At 48.7% G+C, this 25,080-nt stretch overlaps 1 protein-coding gene and 1 long non-coding RNA gene across 6 annotated transcripts in view; one reads left to right on the forward strand and one right to left on the reverse strand.

The window, feature by feature from the left end:
• CLIP2 (CAP-Gly domain containing linker protein 2) overlaps window positions 1-20,806 on the forward strand; it is a 75,451-nt gene extending 54,645 nt beyond the window's left edge. For 3 of the 5 annotated variants that reach the window (XM_027664439.1, XM_027664437.1, XM_027664440.1), the window contains 10 exons: window positions 1,056-1,116; window positions 5,465-5,569; window positions 7,086-8,030; window positions 10,474-10,531; window positions 12,042-12,125; window positions 12,550-12,706; window positions 13,198-13,357; window positions 14,282-14,467; window positions 16,166-16,228; window positions 16,772-20,806. In XM_027664439.1, coding sequence (XP_027520240.1) covers window positions 1,056-1,116; window positions 5,465-5,569; window positions 7,086-8,030; window positions 10,474-10,531; window positions 12,042-12,125; window positions 12,550-12,706; window positions 13,198-13,357; window positions 14,282-14,467; window positions 16,166-16,228; window positions 16,772-16,783 — 1,831 coding nt within the window. In that variant the 3' untranslated portion in view covers window positions 16,784-20,806. The remainder of the gene's footprint in view (window positions 1-1,055; window positions 1,117-5,464; window positions 5,570-7,085; window positions 8,031-10,473; window positions 10,532-12,041; window positions 12,126-12,549; window positions 12,707-13,197; window positions 13,358-14,281; window positions 14,468-16,165; window positions 16,229-16,771) is intronic. The other 2 variants (XM_027664441.1, XM_027664442.1) reach the window with 1 other exon arrangement.
• Window positions 20,807-23,673: 2,867 nt separating this feature from the next.
• On the reverse strand, window positions 23,674-24,973 carry LOC113957204. The gene is made up of 3 exons (XR_003531094.1): window positions 24,829-24,973; window positions 24,572-24,665; window positions 23,674-24,229 (listed from the first exon to the last, which is right to left on the reverse strand). It is a non-coding gene; the product is annotated as an uncharacterized LOC113957204 (long non-coding RNA).
• Window positions 24,974-25,080: the final 107 nt, after the last annotated feature.

Consider the following 25,080-nt stretch of genomic DNA (forward strand, 5'->3'; position numbering starts at 1 on the left):
TTTTGTGCATGTCTCCCTGTTCTTCTGGTAGGCAGCTCGCTTTCCCAGCTCCAGGAGGCCCTTTAACCCAAGACAGCTGAGTTTTTCCCTAAATATCAACAGATGCCTCCTCTAATTAGAAGGAGGTTTAGACAAGGAAGCTTGTTTATGAAGTTAGATATGTACACTCACAGCTATTTTTATCTGTAACAGAATCAGAGTCCTTACATCTGGCTACCAGCTCAACATCCTCATTATTGCCTTTTTTTTAATCAGTAAAGAGAACAAAGAGGGCTGAGTTTAGCAGAAAATTGAATTATTTTGTATTGTTACTGGATTCTCTCTTCCAAAAGAGAAGAGTCCTCGGCATGTCTGTGTTTGTGCTTGTGGTTCTATGTGCATTTCTCCATGACTGGCCTGTACAGTCTGTGGGGAAGGCTTTTCTGCCAGGGTAACTCACAGTTTCCACGTTGTGGAAGCATTAAGCACTGCCCACCCTCTGCCAAGGAGTCAGTGGTTCCAGTTCCCTTGGAATACTTTGTATGGACCCCGTGCATTTGGCACAGGAATTGCCCAGTGCTCAGCTGGAGGACAACAAGGTTTAAATAAAGCAGTGACACTTGGCTGTGGTTTGCATGTTTTCAGGATCCCAGTGTCAGAGAACAGTAGCTGTGTGTGTCTGGGAGGATGTACCTTGCAAGAAGGCCATGTTTACTGTGTGGAAAGCTTGTCCTGCTCCGTGGATCTTGCAGCTCAGTTTCTGCTGAGCTGTTTGTATCCAAAGGTGGTCTGTCTCCCTCTCCTCTCAGACTTTGGTTCTGCAGACCATGACGTGATTTTTAACATTGGGTGTTGGTTTTTGTTTTTTTTTTTCCTAGAACACAAAAAATCTTACCAGTAGCTTTTGGGCAGCTTTTCCATTTGTTTGTAGTGATCTCTCCATTGATGCCTTGTCCCACTAATCCATAAAACTTGAGTAAGGGTCATAGTGAAGAGGCCCATGTGTGTGGCTGCTTAGACAGAGGGTGCTGGTCTGGGTGTTCCTGATTGCTCTTTGTGTCTCTTCCTCTCCCCAGGAAAGTGGAGGACTTGCAGTTCCGTGTGGAGGAAGAATCCATTACAAAGGGGGATCTGGAGGTAATTCCTAATGATGTTACCAAATTATGGGGTCAAAACCTGAAACTGCATGTGGGACCTCTCTTGAGTAACCTCTGCCACCTTTTGCTCCACTCTAAACAATACTTAATGGATGGCTTTGGACCTGCTGTGAACACCAGGGTGCAAACTGTGAGGATTGATCTTTGGTGTGTTGCCAAATGACTACTCACACTGGGAGCTGCCTGGAATTAATCTGTCACCCCGAGTTGCCAAGTCATGTTAAAATCTTTATCTGAATGCGTTGCAACATATGTTTTTCCATCTAGAAATTAATTGACTGCTCAGTCCCTATCCCTGCAGTGTCCTGCTCTTAGCAGCTGGTGGGGCACACATGATCTCCTGGTTGGATGCTGTTTAATTCCAGATGAAATGCTGTGTATCCTGAGGAATCCTTGTGTGGAGTCCCCTGCCCACAGGTGTGGGGTTGGACACCAGGACTGACACTCTGTCATTGGGAAGGGCTGTTGCAGTGAGCACTGTGCAAGCTGGAAGTGATGTTGGGAGCTTGCCCTTGAGTGGGAGGCTTTTCCAGGGGAGAAAAAAAGAAAAGAAAATCTCTCTGTGAAAGCAAGGCCCTGCTCTCCACATGTAAATCAAGAGGATTTCCCTTCTCTTTAGCCAGAGTGCCAGGTTAGTAACAGCCAGAAATGTCAAGGGCCCTGTGCTTGTTGTTTGCTGTCAATCATAGCAATAGAAGCCCAGGAAAATTGGAAAACTAGGCAATGAATATGTTGCTGTGGTTTTGACCCTCTTGGCACAAACCTCTCCTCTTCACCCAGAAGCTGAAGGAGCTGTTTGACAGGGTGTAAATCAGCACTGCACTGATAGCAGACCTTTGCTAAAGCACAGCAAGTGCAGTTTCTGCCCGGTGTGTGGGTGCAAAATCAGGTTTCCATTGACCCTTGAGCTGACAGGTTCCCCCAGTGTTTCAGAGAAAGGTGGTTGATCCATCCATCATTCCCTTTGAGAGCAGTGAATTGTCCCTGTGGAAGCTCCAAGTGTTTAAACCTGGCTGTGTAAAACTGGCAACGGGACCAGGGTTAACCACCAGGTATATTTGGATGTACTTTTTTTGTTTTAAAGCCATCATGCTTAGCAAGATGATAAGCTGCTTTGACATATCCTCAGACTGGGACCTGCAGTCACAGATCTGATTTTCCTGGGTGGGAAGGAATTATTTTGCCATGGGAATGTGGCCAAGCTTCCAGTCTTTACAGTCCTGTCCTCACTTCCATGTTTGTCTGTATGAAAGACCAAATAGCTTAGGAAAGCTTGATTTCCTGTGATCCAGGGAACTGGGATGTTCTCCATGAGTCCAACATGGGTGCCAGCACAGGCATTGGCAGAGGGCTTGGCTGTGGTCAGTTTTTACATCCTGTCCTGCCTAATTTGGATACTCATATTTGAATGAGCGACCCTCTAGAGCGAAATCTCACCTTCCTGCTTTGTTGTGGAGGCAGTTAGGATTTCCAGAAGTAAGTAATTAACTTTGAGGGGAAAAAAACCTCCAAGCCTCCTATTGGAAATAAAGGAGGGTAAGTGCTCCTTTATGCTGCAGTGTGTTGTCTGGGAAATGGCTGTTCCTGATATTCTTTGTGCAAAATCATAACAAAGTCAAGCAGTGGCTGCAAGCACAGCCCTTGGCATCCCTCTCTGGAGCTGAATGAACCAAAAGCAAAACCCAGTGACAGTTGACTTCCCTCCTCTGGTCTTGTGGTCCCCTTACACCAGCAGCTCTTCCAAATATTCAGAGGGGAATGTTTATCTTGACTTAACAGATGGGACGGATATGATGGTAAGAACAGATTCTCTCTCTGTGGTCCCTGGATCCAGGGTTTCTGCTGAAGGCTTGGCTGAATCCCTGCTGTTTGTCCCAATAATATGTAGGTTTTGAACAAATTCAGGGCTCTTGGGTGTTGAGCATGGCAGGCAGCATCCTTGGGAGCTCTTTGACCAAAGAAATCCATCTGTTGGAGGCCTGGTGATACAGATCAAGGTTTTGGACCTCTGATAGAGCAGCTGTGGATTTAGCCCTGAAATGAAGTTATGAATTCAACCCATTTTTGATCCAGGTTGGCAATGCTGATGCTGTGGTGCTTTGGAAGATGAAAAACAAATGCAGGAAAAGCTTTCAAGAGCTTTGGAAGATGAAAAACAAACACAGGAAAAGCTTTCAGGAAAGGCTTTTTGTGGTGGAAAAAACCACAGTTTATAGGAAATATTATCCTCATCAAGGAACTCTGTCATGCTCATCTCCTGGGTCCTGCAGCATGTCTTGGATGCCTCTGGGAAGTCAGTTTGTAATTTGTGAACAGTAATTTAAGGCTAATAGCTACAAGTAGGTCTGAAATTCATATCTGAACTTCCTCAAAGTGCAGGAAAACTTTGGATTTGAGGCTCTGACTCGTCCTGGCTAGTGTTGGCAAACCAACTTGCATAAAATAACACAGGATTTGATGCAAATCTAAAAGTTAAGGGCTGTAAAACAGTTGATCTAACTTTCTTCCCTGTTGATTTTTTTTTTTGGAGGGGCTCTATTTTAATATGTTTTTCCAGACTTGGAAAACAGCAGGATTAATAGATACTGAGCAAGAATATCAGGTGTGCTTGACTGGGAACTTGAGTGTCAACCTCAGGACTCTGGAATCTCTTTGGGAGGTCCAGAGATGAGTTTTGTACTAGGTCAGCTTCTTCAGGTAGCCAGACTCTGATGTGCTGTTAATTCATTGATGTCCATGGAATATTTATCCCTGTAAGTAAAATCAAACCTGCAACCTCTATCTTGAAATGTGGATCTTTGAGCTTTGCAGAGAGCAGAGTTAATTTTATTTAATTAAGTAAACATTTTCTTTTTCTTATTAGGATGCATTCAACCAACTTTTGCACTTAAATGATATTATTTGGAGGTTTGATATTTGGGTTCTTGAATCCACATCTCTTTTCCCCTCCTTCAGGAGTCAAATAGAGCACATAAAATAAGGAGTAGTCCTGAATATATCTCAAAGTTGAGATCTTCACCATCTATGAATACATGTGCAATGATATTTTTCAAGCCTTAAAACGTGGATTTTTGCAAACTTCAGTTGCCATCATTTGTACACAGCTAAGACCTGCTTTACAGTAGGGAAGGGCAGAAAATCCTTAAAACTTGTTCCAATAGAAAGAAGGAGAAGCAATTATATGGAAAATGAAGGGCAGAAAACGGGGGTAAAAAATGGTTCTGAGCAGGTTTGTTTGCTTTTTGGTAGATTGACTTTTTTAATTTGGTAGATTAAGTTTAATTTAAAGAAAAATGTTTGTTTTGTAAACTAAAAAAAAAAATGTGAAGGCCAGAGTCTGCATGCATTTCCCCATGTCTCCTCTCCTCTTTTATTTATGGGGAAATTTTACATGATATTTTACAGTGGTGATTGTGGAGTGCTGAAGTTTGTCACCAAATGCAGCTTTGTGGTACTTCTGCTTTAAAAGTGAAGGGCACTGAAGCAAAGCCCAAAGTCAGTGCCCCTGGATTTGGGCAGGTTACATAAACTTCTTGTGTTTAACCATTTGCCAAAAAAAACCAAACAAAACCCCAAAACAGCAACAACAACAAAACAACAAAACCAAACAAATAAAAACAAAAAACCCCAAACCAAAACAAAATAGTTGTTTTCTTATGCCAAGGCTAGTGAAGTCTTGGTGTGCAAAAATCACTGTTTGAGATTCCTGGCAGCCCCATACAAACCCAAAGCACTGATTTGTAGGACAGTTTGGTATCTCAGTCTCCCCGATTTGCTTCAGTGCAGTGTATTTGGGGTTTTACAACACTCCATGAACAGTATGACCTTCTTTTTCTCTCACTTAGTGCAGGGGTCACAGAGACTCCAGAGCAAAAAGAGGATGGGAACTTCCAACTCTTTTCAACCTACCTTGTGATTCTTCTTGAGGAGAGATTCGGAGAATCATTGCAAGGTCTTTGCATTCCCTGTGTGGTGCAAAGGCCTTGTACTGGTGGGAGCTTTGCTTTTTAGGAAGTGTCTCCAGCTGCTGCAGGAAAACCCCGAAACAGGTTTCTAATGCAGAAGGATGTTTTCCCATCACATATTCAGTTTTCCTGTGAATAAGCCACTACAAGTACCATGTAAAATCCCTTAGGGACCATTTTCTATTTGGTTGGATTTTTCCTCCTTGTTTGGATCTTTATTCTCCTCCTGTTGTGAACTGCCTTTCCTTGTCTTGTACGCTGGAGATGATGTTGCAGCCTTCTCTTTCCCTCTCTTTCTCTCTGTCTCCCTCTCCCTTCCCCTCCTCCCACCTCCACTGTTCTCTTTTCCCTCTGTGTGACCAGACTCAGACGCAGTTGGAGCATGCCCGAATACGGGAGCTCGAGCAGAGCCTGCTGTTTGAGAAGGCACAGGCTGAAAAACTCCTCAGAGAATTAGAGGACACCAGGGTAATGGACCCCCACTTGCCCTGCCTGCAGAACAGCGCTTGCCCCTGCGTTGATGCTCATGATGCCTTGCTTTTGGGTTTCTTTCTTTTGGTTTTTATGGGGTTGATTGATTTTTGGCTGATTTTTTTTTTGTTTTGTTTGGTTGGTTGGTTTTTATTTGCTCTCTCTCCTGGGAATAGTAGTACAATATGATTTCTAGCTTTGCTTCTCATGGGGGGACTTGTTTCTCAGACTGGGTTTGCTGCTCTGCCCCATGCCACCATCTGACACATGAGCTCTTCACAGTTCATTTTTCAATTAACATATCCCAATAATATCTGCACCCTGCACAATTCATTCTGCATCGAGGCTGCAGCAGGAAATGACATTGCAATCAGCATTCCCTTTGCTCCCCCTGCCAGCTGTGGGAGCTGCCATCTGCAACAGCACATACTGGTTAGGGCCTGCTCTGATCCTTGGACCAGGCTGCCCAGAAGAATCCTAAAAGCAGACAGATCTGGAAAGGGCTTTTTCATGCTGGTGTGGTTGTGGGAAGCAGCAAACTTGCTGCAGTGAGCTTGTGTCTCACCAGTGGGTTTGACAGCTGTAGAAAAAACAAACATGAGGGACTCCAAAAGGTCTGGCTGGTTTGAACCCCCCTGTGCCCTCCTAAAATAACCACCACCAGCCTCCTGGGCCAATGGTTGGTGGGGAAACAGCAATTGAAATGGAGTGGTATTCATCACTTAGGTTTTGGCTCGGTTCCCTTGTTTCTTCTGCTTTTTTCTCATATTTTGTCAAGTCAAATCTCTTCTCCATCCACAGCTGCAGCACCCTGAACTCCCTGTGACTCACAGGTAGTTTGGCCCTGCCAGGTTACAATCAGATCCTAAGATATTGATCCATAGCCCTTATGCTCAGTGTTCACCATGGCCAGATTTATTGTCTTGCATCCTCTAGCCTCCTACGTTATCTTGACTTTGCTAATAAACTCTAACAAGTACTCATGTGTAAAAATCCCTTTTCCTTTTTACACCAGGGTAAACAAATTCTGTTACAGCAGAGAGGTCTGTAGGCTGAGGATTGCTGAGCAATAAAGGAAACATGATATGCTTAATGCTGGTTTTGATGCTTGCGATATTCCTGCATGTGCAGTCACATCTCTTCTGTGCATCATCTGGCAGGATGCCTGGTCTGAAAACATAATGCCCTTCCAGGACATTATTTTTCATAAACCACCGTTGCTCTCTAGCGAATTTCAATGGTTATTTCCAAGATGTTTTTCTGTGGAAAACGAGAGGTTCCTATTAGAGAAAAACAAATTGCAATTGGCACAGACATAACTGTGAGTTATCGGTGCTGGTTACCCTGGTGCAAAACTGTGCTCAAGTTGGAGGGTGCCAGGTGTTCTTTTGCTGTTTATTTGAATTTTGACTGATGTACTTTGGATTTACCTCCACTGGAGCACACTTACTAAAGGGGGAGGACGCGGTGGGGAGAGGCGGGCGCTGACTTTGTGTTCTCTGTTGTGTTGCAGTTAACAACAGTGGCAGAGAAGTCCAGGATCCTGCAGCTGGAGGAGGAGCTGAGCCTCAGGCGCAGCGAGGTGGACGAGCTCCGTCAGTGCCTCAGGAGCTCTCACCAAGCAGAGAGCCCTGAGCATAACCTGGGCTTGCAGTCGGAGGCTCTTCGGCTGCGGGACCAGCTGCTCTCTGCCAACAAGGAGCATCAGAAGGAGAGCAACCAGCTGAAGGAGAAGTATGAGAAGACGTTAAAGAAGTACCAGCAGGAGATGGAGAAGCTGAAGTCTGTCAACGAGAAGTACTCACAGGAAATCGTTGACCTAAAGCATAAAGTTCAGCAAGCCACTAACGAGAACATGGGGCTCATGGACAACTGGAAGTCCAAGTTGGACACGTTGGCTTCTGACCACCAGAAGTCTCTGGAGGACCTGAAAGCCACACTGAACTCAGGCCCTGACACCCAGCACAAGGAAATCGTGGAGCTGAAGGCAGTGGTGGAGAGTATAAAGATGGAGCACCAGCTTGAGTTGGAGAACCTGAAAGCAAAGCACGACATTGAGACAGCTGTGCACGTAAAGGAGAAAGAGAGTCTCAAACTGAAGCTGCAGGAGGCTTTGGATGAAGTGGAAAAAAGCAACAGCAACTGGAAAATGCAACTGGAAACCAAAAGCAGTCAGCACCTTCTTGAGCTCCAGGATGTGAAGGACAAGTGTCGAGATGCTGAGCTGAGGGTGCATGAACTGGAGAAACTTCATGGTGAATACACAGACCAGACAGAAGCAATAGCTTTCTTGAAAGAGCAGATTTCTTTGGCCGAAAAGAAGATGTTGGACTATGAAACATTACAGAAAACAGAAGCCCAGAGCAAGCAGGAGATCCAAAGATTGCAGGAAAAAGTGCTTGTCTTAGAGAACAAGCTGCAGTCCATGGAGGCCCTGCACCCTTCTCAGCATGCAAATGTATGACTTTGGGGTAGTTTTGCTTGTTTATCATCACTGTTGGTAATTTTTCCTAGGAGTAGCCCTCAGCTGCTACCTTGTGCAGTTTTCTGAGGCTCAAATACCTGGATGTTTTTTTCCTTCCACTGACAGTGCTCCTTCTGCACTTTATCTCCACGCTGAAGGTGTCTTCCCTCTCTTGAAATCCAGTACAGTGGGACAATTAGGAAAAATGCGAGTCAGGAGAAGCAAGTGGGGCCACACCTGGGCTTGGAGGGTGCTGTGGCAGCAGAGCAGGGTGGTTGTGGTTTGTCAGGGTGGGCTCTCATCCTGAGCAAGCAGCGTTCTGAGCTGGAAAAGCATCTTTCCTACAGTACAGGGTTATTCCTCCAAGGAGCTGCAGCAGCCTTGGTGTCCTTTGGGGTGGGTGGAGGGAGAGGGTGGATGAACAGTTGCCCTGAGACAGGACAACATTGCTTTCTCAGCACCTGGAGCAGGATTTAAGAGCCCCAGTGAGGGGGCTGAGCTGTGGGATGGGGTGGGGTGGGGGGTGCCAGCAGCACAGCAGAGGCAGTTGGGAGACTTCACAGCATGTATGGGAGACAAGGAAATGTTGATGTGAGGATTGCAGTGGAAGGGCTACTGGCAAGGGTCAGGATGGCACCAGGCTGGGGAAACAAAATGCCTGATTGAATATGAGTCCTGAGCCTCCCAGAGAAGACTGGAGTAAGAGTAGTAATAATATGAAGAGGTCATTTTTCTGTGGCCTTTGTCTCTTTGTCATCCTTTTTTTTAATAGTCCCACAGGATGCCATTATCCTGCCTTTGTGCATGGGACAGGGACACGTGGCTGGTTCTGCACTGGAGTGAGGGGGGAGATTGCTACTTCTGGTTCAAGGCTAGGCCCCTACTTGTGTTTGGATTCTGCATGAGAAATGAGAAAAAAAAAACTATTTACCCCTTGTCCCTGTGGAGATGCAGAAAACGAAAATAAGCTGTAAAATGTGCATGTTTTAAGAATGCTGTCTTGAAATTTGACTGGTGATGTAGTTGCTGTTCCAGACAGAGTTGCCAGTGAAGTGAATTCAATGCCTGTGTTTAATTTCCCAACACCAACAGCCCCATTGAAACCAACTGCACCTTCAGGTAGCAAAGTCAAGCCCATGAGTTCCTGTTGACCAAGTCAGAGTTTGCAAAAGGGCACACTGAGGACAGGAGAGAAAGCCAAGGAGGAATCTATAGCACTGATGGTGTTTCAGGGGTTGCTCCAGTGTGTTTCATCTAGTAAAGACAGTTGGGAACAATAAGTAGAGTCAGGACCCTGGGAAAAGTGGGCTGTTATTACAACATGTCACATGCTATAGCTGAAATTCAAACAGGAATGAATGGAAAAGAAGAAGCTGGAGGCTCCTTCCAGAGCCCTTTAGATAAATGAGAGGGCTCTGGGGGATATTGATACTGGATTAGAACCAGGGAGTCTTGAAGTAATTATTTCAACTGTGTGTTGATTAAAATCAGGAGAATATGGGAAGAAATGCATGGGTGAAAGCCTTTGAGGATCACAGGTCAAGTTCTATTTTAAAATGTTAATTTAAAGTGACTGCAATGGTATTAACTGACCAAGTATTTTAAACCATCAAACGTGTCTTGTGACGGTCATTCCTAGACCTTCAAGTGAGAACCACAACTGTGCTTCCCAAGAGCAGTTGAGTAGTTTTTCTGTACCAAAAGTACATCAGGAAATGGGTTTCCCTTTCAGGGATGCTCCTGCTTCTGTTTGTGTCCTACAGCCCACTCAGACTTTTGGGGATTGACCTCAGGGCTCTCAGTCCCCTCATGTCATGGAAAGCTTGACTGTGAGCTCTGTGGCCTCTGGCTTTTCCTTGCAGTATAGAAAAGGGGGGAAAGGCAGAATCCTCTATATGGACCAGCATTTGCTTGTTATTATTTTTATTGATGTATTCATTCTCTAATTATTTTATCAATGTGTTTATAACTTGGGGCACAGTTAAGTCCTTCAGAAGCTGAGGAACTCGTTGACTGGTGGGTCTCAAGCTGAGTGCTGGAGAGCATTTGCATCTGAATATTCACTGTGATGGACCAGAGGAGCCTGATCTGAGGGAGAGCAGCTCTTCCATCACTGTGCAAACTCTGAGTGTGCAGAGCTGGACTCAGAGCTTGTGGGGAAAACCTGAGCTCTCTTCCTTCCTGGGTGAATCCCACTGTTGTGCTCAGCTGCCTGTTGTGTGTGGGCACTCTCAGATGGTACTGGTTAACCTCAGTGGTACCCAACAGGACAAGTGGCTCCTCTAAACCCTTTATTTCCCTCTTGGGAAAGATGTGAAACATCCTTACTTGGTTATTGAATACCCTCTGCTTTGGATGGGCCTTTGTGGTTCTTAACTTTGCCTTAAATCTTTGGGTAAAATGTTGGTTTACATCTCATATCTTACATTTATTTCAGATGATTGAAACTAATGATATTTCAGAAGAAAAGATAAAGATGAAGCAGACTATGGAAGGTATGAAACTCTAGTTTTTATGTGGAAACCCCTGTTCTAGTAGCTTATGTGCTTTTTCCTCCTCTGACTCTCTGCTCTTGCAGGCACAGCTGCATGGATGGGGCTTAGGAAGTCATTTCATCTCTCAGAGTTTGCTGGATGGCATTTGTTGCCTGGCTTTGTTTTTTCCTTCTCATCTGGCTGAGTATATGCAGGGAGGGAAGTTTTCATTTTTATTACACACTCACTATGCAGATGCTGTGGGTTGGAGACAGATCTGGGGAAATGGGTGCATTTCCATCTCATCACTGATTCTTACAGCAGGTAAAATTCAGACCTGAAATGTCATTTGTTCATAGGAGAGGAGTGATAATGGTAGATATTAATGTGACCAGCTTAAAATAACGAGGGCTACTTTTTATCACGCTTACGATAAATCAAATCCATCCTTTTACCAAAACTTGGAATTTTATGCACTCAGAAAATTTGTGTGAAGGAAATTGAAACTGAACTGCACTCAGCCCCCTCACAGAAGGTGATCTGTAACCCTGAGTCTGAGCAGCAGCAGAGCTGGATGGCCCAGACAGCCCCTGTTAGGATGCAGCAGTTTAAACTGAGGTTACTGGGGACTTTTACTGGCTTAAACTTCACTTTATAGAACCTTTGTTCAGTTTGAGTGTTCCTCCAGCTGGTGGTGGATTCAAACAGAGATGTTTTGTCCTATTTCCATCTGCCCTCAGTGCAAACCAGGCTTTGTCCATCAGCCTCATCTGTCTTTGCAGGTACAGTTTTATGTAGAGCACATACATGCTATAGCCCATCCCTGGAAGTGTCCAAGGTCAGGCTGGACGGGGCTTGGAGCAACCTGGGCTAGTGGAAGGTGTCCCTGCCCGTGACAGGGAGTTGGAACAAGATGATCTTTAAGTTCCCTTCCAACCCAAACTGTTCTAGGTTTCTGCACCAAACGGTTTGCTGATTGACAGGTAATTCCTGCCTAGTCATGGCAGACCTTAGCTGGTCCAGCAGCCACTACTCTAAATGATCACTCAGCCCATATGTGTGTTGTTTCCATGCTGAATAAGCCAAAGATAGATGTACTGAAAACAACCAAGTCAGACTTAAACCACAAAAGCATCAGACTTCAGATCTATAGCTCTGAGTGTGGAAATGCGTTAGTTCCAGAAAACATGTCTTTTGAAACTATCTCTGCCTTCCAGTGTAGGAGGTGACACAAATAAATGTTCTGAAAGTTCCTTTTGGTGGTTTTTATTAATGTTTTATTCCCCTTTTCCCCCCTCCTTTGTGGTTGTTTTCTTAAACCTGTTTGATATGACTTCCCAGCTGTGCATCCCACCTCCAAATGCCTGGATGGTGATGAGATGCAGTGAGAAACACATATTATCCGTCTCCTGCTGCTTCTCTGCTGACAGAGGGTACCATCACCATGCCCTGTGCCATACAGTCAACACCTCCCTGATTTGCACAAAGCACTTTCCAGCCTTCTGATCTTTGTCTTTTCATTTCCCCACAGACCTCCAAGACAAGCTGAGTAAAAGAGACAAAGAGGTGTCATCCCTGGTGTCCCAGACTGAAACTCTAAGGGCCCAAGTAAGTGGTAAGTTTCCCTAATCCAGTGTTGGTGGGAATGAGGTGTTTCCCTCCTCATCCTCTGTTACTGGTGTTGAACAAGGGCCCAGGTGCTGAAATGGGCTGGTGTAATACCTGATGCTGCTGGTCTTTCATTATCCATTGCTGCTGGATAATGTTGGTGAAAATTAATTCAGGAGTTGAACACAAACACTGCAGGAAATATTCTGTATCCTGTGAGGGAGGGTTTGTGTTCCCTGAATGTCTAAAGCTAAAGAGAGAGAAGTCAATGGAGCTGGGTGTTGTTTCCAGGATCTCCCCTTAATTAGGGTCAGATCCAGAACTAAACACATCTGTGCTCTTAGGGGTGGGAACTGGGAAAAGGCGAAAAGTGGGAATGTAAGTAAAGGACCAAGTGACCTTTCTTCCCCCAAATCCTCTGCTTCTCATAGCTTTGGAAAATAAATGCAAAACAGCAGAAAAGAAGGCTGATTCAGTGTTCAAAGAAAAGAAGAGGCTGGAAGGGGAACTGGAAGCCTTGACCAAGAAAACACATGATGCTTCAGGGCAACTGGTCCTGATTAGCCAGGAGCTGCTCAAAAAGGAAAGGTCAGTGTGCAGGTCTGGAGACAGAGGGGCTCTGTGTATGTTCAAGTTCATTCTGGGTGCTTAATTGACCACCTGAAGGAATGTAGACATTGTTGAAGTCCAACCCCCAGTTTTCCTGTTCTTTAGAGATGCTGATGTGGGAATTTGGTTAGAATTAGGGGCTGTGAATTCTCAAAGGCACTGCCCTGTCACTGCTTGCCAGGAGCTGCAAGACAGCTCAGTGCCCATGTAGATGCTGAATGAAGTCATCTATAAACCAGCCAAGCTGGCAGCTGCCCTGCTCCGAAACAGTGCCCTGTGCAGGTCCCAGTTTCCTTGAAGCTGGGACAGTGGGACAACAAGGGATCTGAGCCCCGAAGCAGTGGGAGTTGGGGTGATTTGCTCACTGACCTGTCTTTGAATCTGCTGGAAAGGTGGGAGGGAGCACAGCAGGACTCCAGTGGTGTGTGGGCTCTGGAAATGTTTTCACCTCTTCGTGCTGCTTCTTCCAGGAGCCTGAACGAGCTCAGAGCCTTGTTACTGGAGGCAAACCGGCACTCGCCGGGGCCGGAGCGTGACCTCAGCCGGGAAGTGCACAAAGCCGAGTGGAGGCTGAAGGAACAGAAGCTCAAAGATGACATCAAGGGGCTGCGAGAGAAACTGGTTGTGCTGGTGAGGGCACCAAACCCCCTCCTGGGCTTGACCTGGGACTGGAGGACTCTGTGCTGCTGGGGAGGAGGGTGGGCTGAGCCTTTCAGACCTTGCTCCAAGTCTTTGTGCCTTGTTTTGTGCTTCCCAATCTGATGGGGCGCTTCCTTGACAGTGCCTGTGAGCAGTGACCTGGCTTAGCAGCACCTCATTAAGCAGCAAAAATATCCATATGTCATAGAATCACAGAATGTCCTGAGCTTGAAGGGACCCACAAGGATCATAGAGTCCAACTGCTGGCCCTGCACAGATGACCCAACAATCCCACCCTGTCCCTGAGCGTGTTGTCCAAATGTTCCTTGAGCTCTGGCAACCTTGGTGCTGTGACCACTGCCCTGGGGAACCTGGTCAGTGCCCAACCAGCCTCTGGGGGAAGAACCCTTTCCTCATATCCACCTTCCCCGTGGGTCCCTTGCAACTCAGGATATTCTGTGATTCTAAGCCTCCTGACACAACCATTCCCTTGGGTCCTGTCACTGGTCACCAAAGATCAGTGCCTACCCCTCAGTTTTCCCTTGTGAGGAAGTTGTAGACTGCTATGTCCTTCTCCAGTGTTTTTCTATTCCCACAGGTTTTAGATCCGTGGCCAAACAGGGCTAAAATCTGTGGGAGAAACCGAAGGTCTTTGAGCTACCCCACGTGTTTTACACATTCTGTGATCTAAGTCCTCTAATTCCCGTGTACTTCAGTGTCCTCCAGTGGTTGAAATGTGAATAACCGGTTTGAACTGGAGCTGCTGCTGGTTGCCCTTGGCGTGAGCTGTGCTCGGCCCCCACCTGCTGCTGAAATCGCAGCGTGGCTCTGGGAGTTACGTGGGTTTGTACTTTGGGTTTCTGTAGTTGCTGGTTTTGATCTAACGTGCTCCTCTTTTTCCCTTTGCTGTGCAAGGACAAGGAGAAGTCGGTGACGGACCAGCGGCGATACTCCCTGATCGACCCCTCGTCGGAGTCGGAGGTGATCCGGCTGCAGCACCGACTCGTCAGCACAGAGGACGTGCTGCGCAACGCGCTGGAGCAGGGACACCAGATGGAGAAGCTCATGGAAGCCATGAGGCTCTCCTCTGAGAAAACACAGGTAGAGCATCAGCAGCCACCTCCGGGGTCGCTCAGCCCTCAGCAATCCCCTGGGATGTTGCCCTGTGCTCTGGGGGGATGCCTCGGCTGGGTCGCCTTCTCTCTGCTGGAGCCTTGCTCTGTCAGGTGTAGCTTAATGCTGTAAAATCCCTGCTAGCTGGTAATCACAGATCCCTCTGTGCTCTGGAGAACAGTTGCTAAACGTGGTGTTTTGGGGAAGTTGCAGTGTGAGTAACTGTTCTTTGTGTGTGCAGTGTCATGTGGCTGCACGGCCTTGCAGTACAGGCACTTTAGAACAGGAAAGTTGAGGTTTCTCTGCCATCCCTCTTCTTTGAGAGGTTTATTTCTGTGCAGTCCATAGGCAGAAACTTTGGAGGTGACCCTGGGAAAATGTTTTCCGCTCTTACCAGTTCCTGGAGGCACCTCTGTGTCCAGTGGGGGTTTGCTGGTGGACTGTGAATTTTCCCACTCCAGTTTCTTTTCCCAACTTCCTCTGCTCTCCCTTTGTTTCTTCTGACTAAAAGAAAACTGCTTCTGTTTTCTGTCTTGCATCATTCTTTATGAAAGTGAAGGCTACAAGTAAATTGACTCTCAACATTTGACTTTTCCATCTCATACGTGTGGTGTCTCAGCCCTGACTGATTCCTCCTGCAAAGTGACCTGCTTTGTGCTTCCTGTCCTTGATTGCTCTTCTAGCTGTATTTTCCCTTGGCTCTGCAACCAGGCTGTGACTCTCAGAGCCCAGATGCACCAGTGCTCCTCTCATACTTGCTCACTTAAATACTTAGCTGAAAAATGTCTTTCTCTTGCAGTAATGAGTTACAATTGGCATTCAAGCAGACACCTTAGGGTAGTACAGAGAATGGGCTGAGAGCTTGTTTTCCATGATGCAGGTGCAGATATGCTGTGGTGGGTAATCTGGGGGCATCAAGCCTTCTCCCCCCCATGACAATCCCTTTTGGATACACCAAACAATGTTTGCATTGCAGTGGCACACGCAGGGAGTTGGTCAGGAGGAGGGTGCAAGGTAAAAACTGCAGCCCCGAAAGCTCTGCTGGCTCAGACAACAAGTTTGTGGCAGTCCAAGATGTACCATAATCCTGTTGGTACCTCCAGAGTGGCTTTAGCTTCTGTGGTAATTGCTGTGTGTCAAGTGGAATGCTGGGACTCCAGGCTGCAGCTTTCTTCTCTTGCTTGTGCTGGCTGTGCTGTCATTTTGAAGCTGAAGGACTCCATATTATCCCTGCTAAAGAAACATTATAAATGTTTAAAAGTTCTTGTGCTTTTTAAAGATAGAACAACCTGTCCTGGCTGCCAGACTTGTCTCTGGAGATGGGAAGTGGCAAATGTCCTTTTCAGTGCTGGATGTTCAGTGTGCCATGTTTTGCAGCTAACACTGTCTTTGGCTGAGGGTTTGCTTTTGGGGATTTAAGAGGTGGGAGTGAAAAGTGGATCTGTTTCTTCTGTAAGGAAATCAGGGCATGTTTTGTAGCTGGGAGGAATGGTGGGGATTGGGCCAGGGTGTAGAGGGCAGGAAGCTTCTTGTCAAAAGTGGGCTGGGATATTTGTATCCTCCTTTCCTTGTGTGGAGTGGGCAGCTAAGGAAGGACATGTCAACTTTACCAAATTTCGGTGTTGTAAGCAAAACCACCAGGATCTTTGTCCCTCTCCAGTAAGAATTGTCTGTTCTCCATTGCAGACTGTTGGAAATTCTGGGTCTTCTAACGGGATTCACCAGCAGGATAAATCCCACAAGCAAGAGGTAAGTTATGAGCAGGATGTTGTTCCAAACAGTGGCTGCTTTGTGTGATTTCTTGCCTGCTGTGCTGGGGACAGCACTTGGATGGGGCAGTTCTGCCAGCAAAAACTTGACTGTATCATTCCCACATTGAAAGGAAGAGGTTTTGCACATCTCCAGTTCCCAAGTGTGGTGGGAACCTCACAGTGGGTACTTGCCCTGGGAGAAGCAGTGGGAAAGCAGAGAAGCACTGCACTGTCCTGGGTCAGTGCTGTGTGACTCTTCTCCTGGCAGCCCCAGCTAGAACCTGCTCAGACTCAGATCTCTGCCATCCCCTTTACGTGGGTGGCATTTGTGGGATGCTGTCCTGGTCTTGGTTTTCATTATTCAGGACAAGACCCGTAGCTTCAGATTTCATCTCCCTGCAGGCAGGATGGCCAGTCTGAGGGACTCACTGGGAGAGCAGAGGGTCAGGACATGGCATTCCACTCCATGCCTCAGTGTCCTCTTCCAGAAAAGACCTCTGTGCTTGTCTCATTTTGCCTGACAAGGTCTGTTTTCTTCCAGGAGAAGCTCTGATAGAGAAGAGGTGAAGAGGATCATTTCACGCCAGTATCAGCTCCTCTGCACAGTCAGGAAAAACAACACCACATCTGGCTTTTAGCACCTCCAAAAGACCACACACAGTATTTTCACTTTAAAGAAGGACAATGTTTATAATGTAGTAACTGATGTAATCAGGACAATCCTGGAGTCCAGTTTTCCAAGACAGCCATTGTTCCAGGAGGGAGCAGAAGGATCTCTCTGGGTTTGGTTTCTTACTTGTATTGGTTTTAACTGTGGAATTTGTGTTGTTTGAGCTGCCCTTGTCCCACCAGCTGATGTGGTCTGGGTGGCAGCTGCCCCGACCGGTGGCTGAAGTGTCAGCGAGTCCCAGTAACCCCACAGGAGCTGCAAAGGGATTTGCTTGTGGTGTCCAACTCCAAAGTGTGTGCCCAGGGGCTGCACACTTCCCACGGGGTCTGTCCCTTCCCTCCCACCCACCCTGATGTCCTGAGGACCTGCACAAGTGAGTGAAACCTGCTGGCATGAGGAAAACAGGGTGTGGGGACATGTTCCCCTCCTCTCATTGCAGAAGACATCACTGTTTTAGAGCAGAGGCTGCACTTACTCCTTGTATCATAGCATGTTGTGGGAAATAATCCAGTTTCAGAGGAATATTTATTTTGTTTCTCCCCCCTGCTGTTTTTGGGGAAGGAGCTGTGGTGGCTCTGAGTTTGAGGACGGGCACACTTCGCTCAGGTGTTGGTGGCCTTTCTTCCTGCAATGAGATCTTTGAGCAGACCTGCTGGTGTCCCATGCCACAGCCTGTCCAACCTGGCCCCCCTCACTCCTTGGGGTTTTATTGGGTCTATTTTGAACTCAGGATCCATAGATGCTGGATCTCAGGATCACTGGCCTGGGAGCTCCATGTTGGGGGAAGTCGGTGTGGGACAGATGCCTTGAGGAGAAGGTTCCCTCCTTGCCTGTTTAATGTATTAGCTAATTGCCTGGCACTTTCCAGAGCTGTCCTTGGCTCTTCAATGGGATAACCTGGGATGGATGAGTTGAAGGTGCTGCTGTGAGCACTCATACTGACTCTGGTATGGCCTGAGTGTGAGTATTCGGAGCAGGGGAAATCCAGGAGTGGAGCCTGCACGGCTCTCGTGTCTGTACCAGCAGTGCAGACCCAGGCAAGGATCCTGTACCTTCTTCCCAAGGCTTTACTCTAACTTTGGACCACAGCTCCCAAAGGACACGAGGGCAGAGGAAGGGGGACAATGTGCTCTTAAAGGTGTGAGAGAGCCCAGCTCAGGTTCACTGTTCAGTACCACAGGGAACAGTCACAGCAATATTTTACCAGGTTTCCCCCCTGTTAGTGCCCAACTCCTCCAGTCTTATGAGCTCTTGTGTTATGATGGAGCATCTGTGAAAGGGCAGGATGGAAGAGACCACAGGGAGAGGAGATCTGAGCCAGACCCCAGGCAGGTGAACATGATGGCACATCAACTCCGTTGCTTTTTGCCCTGATTTCCCACATAGTTGTGTTACTTATTCAAAGTGGATTGCTGGACTCCTGCTTCCTGGAAGGATGGGCAACCAGAAGCAGCCTGGGAAAGACTTGGGCTTCGTGGCTGCAATTCTGCCATGAGGAGGAGGATGCTGAATACATGACCCTCCTCACTCATGATTAGTGATCTCCCGTCCTTCAAAGGAGGCTGAGAGAGGAAGGGGGCTTCAGGGGAGTAAAGCAGGTCAGAAAGCACAGCAGAAATCTGCCACATGGCACTGGGAGGCAGAGCCTGGGATTGAACTGGCTGGAAGCAATTCACATGGGATACCATCCTGCCTTGTAGAGTGTTTCTTCAGGAAAGATTGCCACATCTCTGCCTAGCTCTGGGATTTTCCCTAGGGTGGTCTCCAAAATTCTCCTGGTGGGGTATTCATCTTCTAAGTGATTTAGGAAAGTCCCAGAGGGAGTGTTCATTTGTTACAGCCCTCAATAGAGAATACCTCACTGGGAGCTGCTGTTTTAAGAATTTAGGGCTGGTGTTTCCCGAAGTGCTCCTGTTGGCTGGATGGTCTCTAAAGTCATGTCTGCAGCTTCCCAGGGCTTCCTGGACCCTTGCAGGAGGGATGCCCCGTTCTGGTTTGTAAGTTATTTTCCCTGATAGGTCTTCTCATGACTTGTGACCAGCTGCCTTCACCTACAGAGGAATGATACCTGTGTTTTCCACCTCCCTTTGGCTCTGTACAGGGCAGGATTCACCAGGAGTGGTTATGGGGACCATTTATTTGGTTCTGTTAATCAGATCCGAAGTTCTCAGGCTGGAGGAGTCTCTGGCTCCTGCCTCCTCCTGGGGACCACCCCCTGAGAGCAGCTCAGACCTGTGGCTTTTCCCGTTCAGCTCGGGTGACAGTGCAGAACAGCAGCAGATGAATCAGAGCAGGTTCAGAGTTGGTGCTGATGGTCTTTTCTGACTGTAAAGAGCTGTACTGGTCTCTAAGGATCAGCCAGGAGCTGATAGCACTGCTTGGCTCTCTGTGGAGGCTCTGTGGCTGTCCTGTTGCAGGGCTGTACCCAAATGGGCAGTGGGGTGAAGCTCCCAACATCCTTTGGGTGCAGGTCCATGGGAGCTGCTCCCAGATAGGACCAACCACAACACCAACAGGACATGCTGTCATCTGGGCTTCAGCCCAATCCTGTGTAAGGGGCCAGGGGGGGTTAGACCTCAGTCATGTCCTCCCTCTCCAAAATTGGCACAGGCTTCCCCAGGGCACTGGCCTCTGGCTGCCCTTCTGAGGTTATAAGAGACCAAACTAGGGACAGACTTGGAAAGGACAAGGAGGAGATTCCCCAGCCCCTCTATTTATTTGTAAGTTTGAGTGCTATTTTTGCCTATGTGGTGGTGTATAAAGTACTTCACAATACTTGTTCTTACTGGCTTGGTTCTTCGGGAGAGATTTCCAAGGGCATTGGAGCACTGATGCACCATCTCCTGTTGTCGATCCGGGCTGGTTCCTGTTTGTGCCTTCACTCCCCCTTCGGCTTCAGCCTTGCTCTTATCTCGATCCCTGAGAGCTGGTGTGGGGGGCTGTGCTCTCCCCAGCCCTTCTCCCAGCCCAGGAGTGCCATGCTGGTTTTCCATCTGGAGCTGGGTCCTGAGCATCGTGCCCCAGAGTTGCAGGGTTGGGAGCAGGAGGTCACGCACTGCTGGAGCTCTGGGCTCCGAGGGAAGGACCAGCACCCCGGCTGTGGGAGCAGCCTCAGGGCCAGTGGCATTACCCTGACAGTTAGTGATGCTTTTCTGCTGAAAGCTGAGCTGCTATCCAGTGAAAAAAAGCCTTTGGAATGGAGACTGCTCTGTGTTGAGTGATTTCTTCTCTAACTCTCAAGACCAAAGGGAAAAGAATCAGTCTTGCTTGGGGATTTCAGCTTTATTCCTCCTGCAGCATCCAGGGAGCTGGAGCAAGGGGCAGCACCGTGCTGGTGCCCTATGGAATGATTGTGTCAGGCTGCCAGCCAAGGCCTTACAGCTCCTGCCTCACCCCAGCCACCAGCAGCTCCTCTGGCTTGCAGTAGAGATGCATGAGGGTTTCATTAAACAAAATGATGCAAATTACACTGTAAAAGTCTTAACAAAAATTCTAGTACTCCATTATTTGGCAGCTTTAGCAGCTCAGCACTATCTGTAGGGAGTTATTAATACACTAAGATCCTATAGGCCTCATGTAAGTTACCAGAATAAAGACAATACTAGATGTATAAATGGATGATAACCTTTTACCCGTACAGTATGTATTACAATTTTGTAGCTTAGTCATTTTTTGGCTATCAGATTTTGTTAGTATGATATAAAAAAAAAAAAAAGACGAAAAAAAAAAGGTTTGACTGCTAATGTCTATTTTGTTATTTGATTCATTTTCTTCCTCTGTACAAAAGCTGTACAAATCTGTCTGTGTAACTCCTCCACATCTGTATTCATGTACCACCCCCCTGTCCTGGCTTGCTGGTGTGGTGAGCTCGTACTAAACAATAAACTCTGTGGCTGAAGTTGGGCACCCCGGGGCTGCTGGGGTGTGTTCAGGGTGTTCTGCGGAGCAGGAGCTGGAAGGGGCTGGGGACACGGGGCTGTGGCACTGTCCCCCTTGCCCTGAGCCACAACAGTGACCTTGAGCCATCTGTCTTTGGGCTCTGCAGCTGCCTGGGAGGCTGCAGAGTTGCCCTGGGCATGAGCTGTGCCAGAGCTGGCACCCAGTGGCCTCTGCTCTCCTGCATCCCATGCCAGAGGTGAGGACAGCCAGGCCCAACGCCTGGGGCAGCTCCTGCTGTCAGGTATCTCCTGAGCTGTGGGGTGGTGATGCTATTTATTCATCCATGGTGATTTTCCCCTCTGATTATCTCCCTAGTCCCTCACTGACACATCCCCAATGCCCAGAGGTGAGGAGTGTTGCAGGATGCTGCACTGGACCCACCTCCCCTTGATGCTGGCACCCACTCCAGTTTGATTGGTGCCACCTTCATTTTCCAGAGGCTGGGGTTGGGTCATCCTCATCCCTTCCAGCTCACCTACCACAAACCTTCAGAGAAAGGGATCAGTGGGAATTGTAGGGAATTGGGAAGTGGGAACTGTAGTGGAATAGTCTGGGAGGAGCTACCAGCTCCCAGCCTCCTGCCTCTCCTCTCCTTGTGTTCCTACCCCATGCCCATATGGATGCTCTGAGCATTGTGTGGTTACTATCACTGGTGAGGCAGGACTGGAGAGATTTATTCCAGGGCTTGGTGCTTTTTTCGTTCTACAGCATCTCAGTTGGAAACTTCCTTGACTGCCTGTGCCCTGGCTTGGCACTGCTCATACAGCAACAAAACATCCATCTCTTCCTGCTGTGTTTTCCTGCACCCAGTGGGTGTAGATCCTTTATAGGAAGGTATTACCAGCTGCCCTAAGATACAGGAAAAAATGGAATGCTTTTCCCCTTGCTTTCTGGCTCTTCCTGTTCCTGGATTTAAAATTCTCCATTACCATGATTACCTGGAAGTTTTAAATTCTTTCCAGTAGCAGGTGAGATTTGCAGGTGGTGGGCTGGTTCCAGAGCAAGGCCCTGAGAAAGTTACAGATGACTGATGACAGCACCATAAAAACTGTCCATACAGCTGCAACGGGGTCTTTGCAGTGTGGTCCCTGATTTTCCTTTTTCAAGGTGAGTGAGAGTTGCTGTCAAGAACAAATAACTTGGGACTTTGTCTCTCCAGCAGTTCCCTGACCCTGTGCAGTGCAGGGTCTCGGGATCTCCTAAAACACCAGGGCAAGATCAGTGGGTCCCTGGGTCACCACATGGCTTATTTCTGGAGCGGGTGCTGCTGCCATGGGCTTCACTGTCCTCCAAGGGCTGGAAGAAGAATAATTCATTTGAACTTTAGTTGGGAGGAATTTCCAGTCACAGAAGGTCCATAGGGCTCAGCCCAGTGCTGGTGCAGTATGGGGAGCTGATGAAGGTGTTACACTCCTGCCCTTGGCTTTTGGAGGCAGTTGCTGCTCACTCAGGTCAGGTCCTAAGGTTCCACAGCTGGGAAGGGCTGAAGGGTGGGATCCTCTCCCAGTGCTGGGGTGGGGAGCTGGTGGTGGCTCCTGTGGGTGATCCCACTGTCACAACTCGGTCCTGAGCAGTGGTTTCAGGGAGGTTTGTGACCCTCTGCTCTGTTATCCTGTCTTCACTGCTGAGGGGAAGGACGGCTCCAGCAGTGGCTGTTGAGCTGTCCCCATGGTGGCTGACAGGTCACCAGCAAGCCCTCTTTTCCAGCCAACACTCCTGGAGGGAAGAAAACAGGTTTTGTGGACAGGAGGCTTTATCCAGTACAGCTGGCAGAAAACAGTGAGTTTTCCATCAAGCCAGCCCTTCCCTGGGCTGGGCAGGGGGCAAAGGCTGTAAGCACCATATTCCTGCTAAGGACTCCAGCTCCATCTTTTGTGTAGTCTCACTATATAATTCCTCAATGTGCATATTTACAAGGAAGTGCTCGAGCCCCTGTATCTCACAGAGAGGCTGCTGCAGCACAGGCCTTTGCAAGCATCACCTTTCAATGCCATTAACTGTACAGTGGGGATTAATAAAACATGAGGTCTACAGATGCCTAAGTCACAGTGGAGGACCTGGTAAACTCTGCCAACAGTAATCTTTGCACTTCTTTTTATCCTAATATCCATCCATGGAGTGGAGCCCAGGTTGGGGCGCAGCACTGCTGTGTGCAAAGGGGTGGGATGAGGGTGGCATGGGGACCTTGCCACCTGTGATGCTCCTTGGGCATCACAGGAAGCTCAGGAGAGGTGATGCCTGGGATGTCCTTCCTCATCTGAGTTAGGGACCTCAACCCTGGGATCTGCTCATGCCTGGAGCTGGACAGGTGAGTCAGCGCTGTGTTTAGTCCAGGAATGAGGTAGGGATGAGGCAGGAAGTGGCCTCTGCATAGGGACAAGACATGGAGGTGACACCTCTGTGTAGATGTGGCTGCCCTGCTCTAACTGGCCATGCTGTGGCCACCTGTGGTCCATATTCCAATAGTATGTACCCAATGCTCCATGCACCCAATGGCACGTCCCTTTGGGATGTCCCCTCTGGAGGTGGAGCATGATCCAGGTCTCTGCTTGGTGCTGGGAGACCTATGAACAACTAAATGTGCAATTTGGCTTTTGTAGGGGCTGCCTGTGTCCCATCTCCCGGGGACACCACAGCTGGGCAGCCCCAGGGCTAAAATCAGGGCTGGGAATGTGCTGCTTCCCTGGCAGGGCTGTTTCTTCCCCATCCTTTTGCTGCCTAACCAGTGTCCTTGTCAAAATTGCTAATTTCCTCCTCAAAAACTGCTCCACACCAGGAGATGGTGCCTCTGGGCCACCCCCTCCCCAGGAACAGTGAGGAGGAGCAGGAGCAGAGGCTTCACCTCCATCCCCGGGAAGGGTGTGGAGCAGCTGAGCCTGAAGCCATTTCCAGTGCAGCTGAAGAACAAGAGGGGCTCGGGCTCGGCAGCCCCTGGGGCCTGAGCACACCCTGGGCTGCTCCTGGTTCCACAGCAGGCCCCAGATCCTCAGAGATGCCCCACAAGGCGCCACGGGACCAGGGCCGGCCTCAAGTCCTGGCCACGGGGCACGATGTGCTCAGTCTGGTGGCAGAGAGACAGGAGGGAGGAGAAAGGTTGAGGAGCATCAGGGAGCCCGAGGAAGAGAGAGGCTGGTGGGACCAGGCTTTGTCTGCAATTTGAAGGTTTTTTTATTCAGCTAATAAAACCTCTTTTGGAGGGTAATTTTAACAGACTTCTGTGTCTGCTGAAGAGATGTCCCCTGTTGAGTACTGGGCGTCCAGTCCTGTCTGGCTGCTTGGGGGCAGGTGATGTCTAGCAGGGCAGGGGTGTTTGGACAAGCTCCGGTGCCCAGGCGACGTGCTTGGGCTTGCAGGTCTTGGCTGGCCGTTGTTCCTGAGATGTGGAAGGGCCTGGGGACAAGGGGCAAGGGTGAGCTCCCCACTTCCCAGGGGCAGCCCCCCGCTGGGGCAGTGCTGCCAGCCCAGGACGTGGCAGGCAGCAGGGGCACCTGCCTGTCCAGAGACCCCAGGGTTGGGGGTGCTGGTCCCCACCCACCAGCACACAAGCTGTTGTCCCACTCTGGCCAGGGCCATACCCCCACCTTGCTCCACCCCCAGCCCCAGTCACCCCATCCTCCAGTGCTCCTGCTCCATCCTGCTTCCACCTCCTTCATCCCACCCAGCTCCCAGCTCTCCCCCCAGCATACAACCAGTACCCCCTCCCTCCGGTCTTGTGCCCTGACAGGGACATACCCATCTCACCCTGTGCCCTGTCCACCACAGGAGGCTGGTCCTTCTGGCCCTTAGAAATGTGGCTACTGCTGCCCAGCAGCTTGGTCATACTAGTCTGGGAAGGAGAGAGCAGCTGAGGCTCAATTCACCCTCCCCCAGCAACCCTCCCAACCCAGCTCTCCCTGGGGCAACTGAAAGCACAAATTCCCCCTGGACACTCAGCCTCACCCTCCTAGCCTCGGTCACCCCTGCCATGTCCATGCCTTTGCCTTCCTTACCTTGTTGGGGGGTGCCGTGAGGCCCTGTGATAGCGCGTTGTTCCAGGGGGAAGCCTGGATGCGCTGCACCAAGTGGCTGATCCTCTGATGGTCCCCAGTGCTCTGTAGCACACGGGTGATCCTGCCACTGGCCACCGTTCTCCTGTGAGATGGTTCCAGGATTAATCAGTGCTCAGCACAGGGAAGTGCAAAGAGGGCTTTAAAACCCACAGACCTGGGGCAAGCACTGATTCTCCACAATCCTCCCTCTGC

The sequence above is a fragment of the Corapipo altera genome, unplaced genomic scaffold (assembly GCF_003945725.1).
Source record: "Corapipo altera isolate COAL_440 unplaced genomic scaffold, ASM394572v1 181b, whole genome shotgun sequence".
NCBI classification, from domain to species: domain Eukaryota; kingdom Metazoa; phylum Chordata; class Aves; order Passeriformes; family Pipridae; genus Corapipo; species Corapipo altera.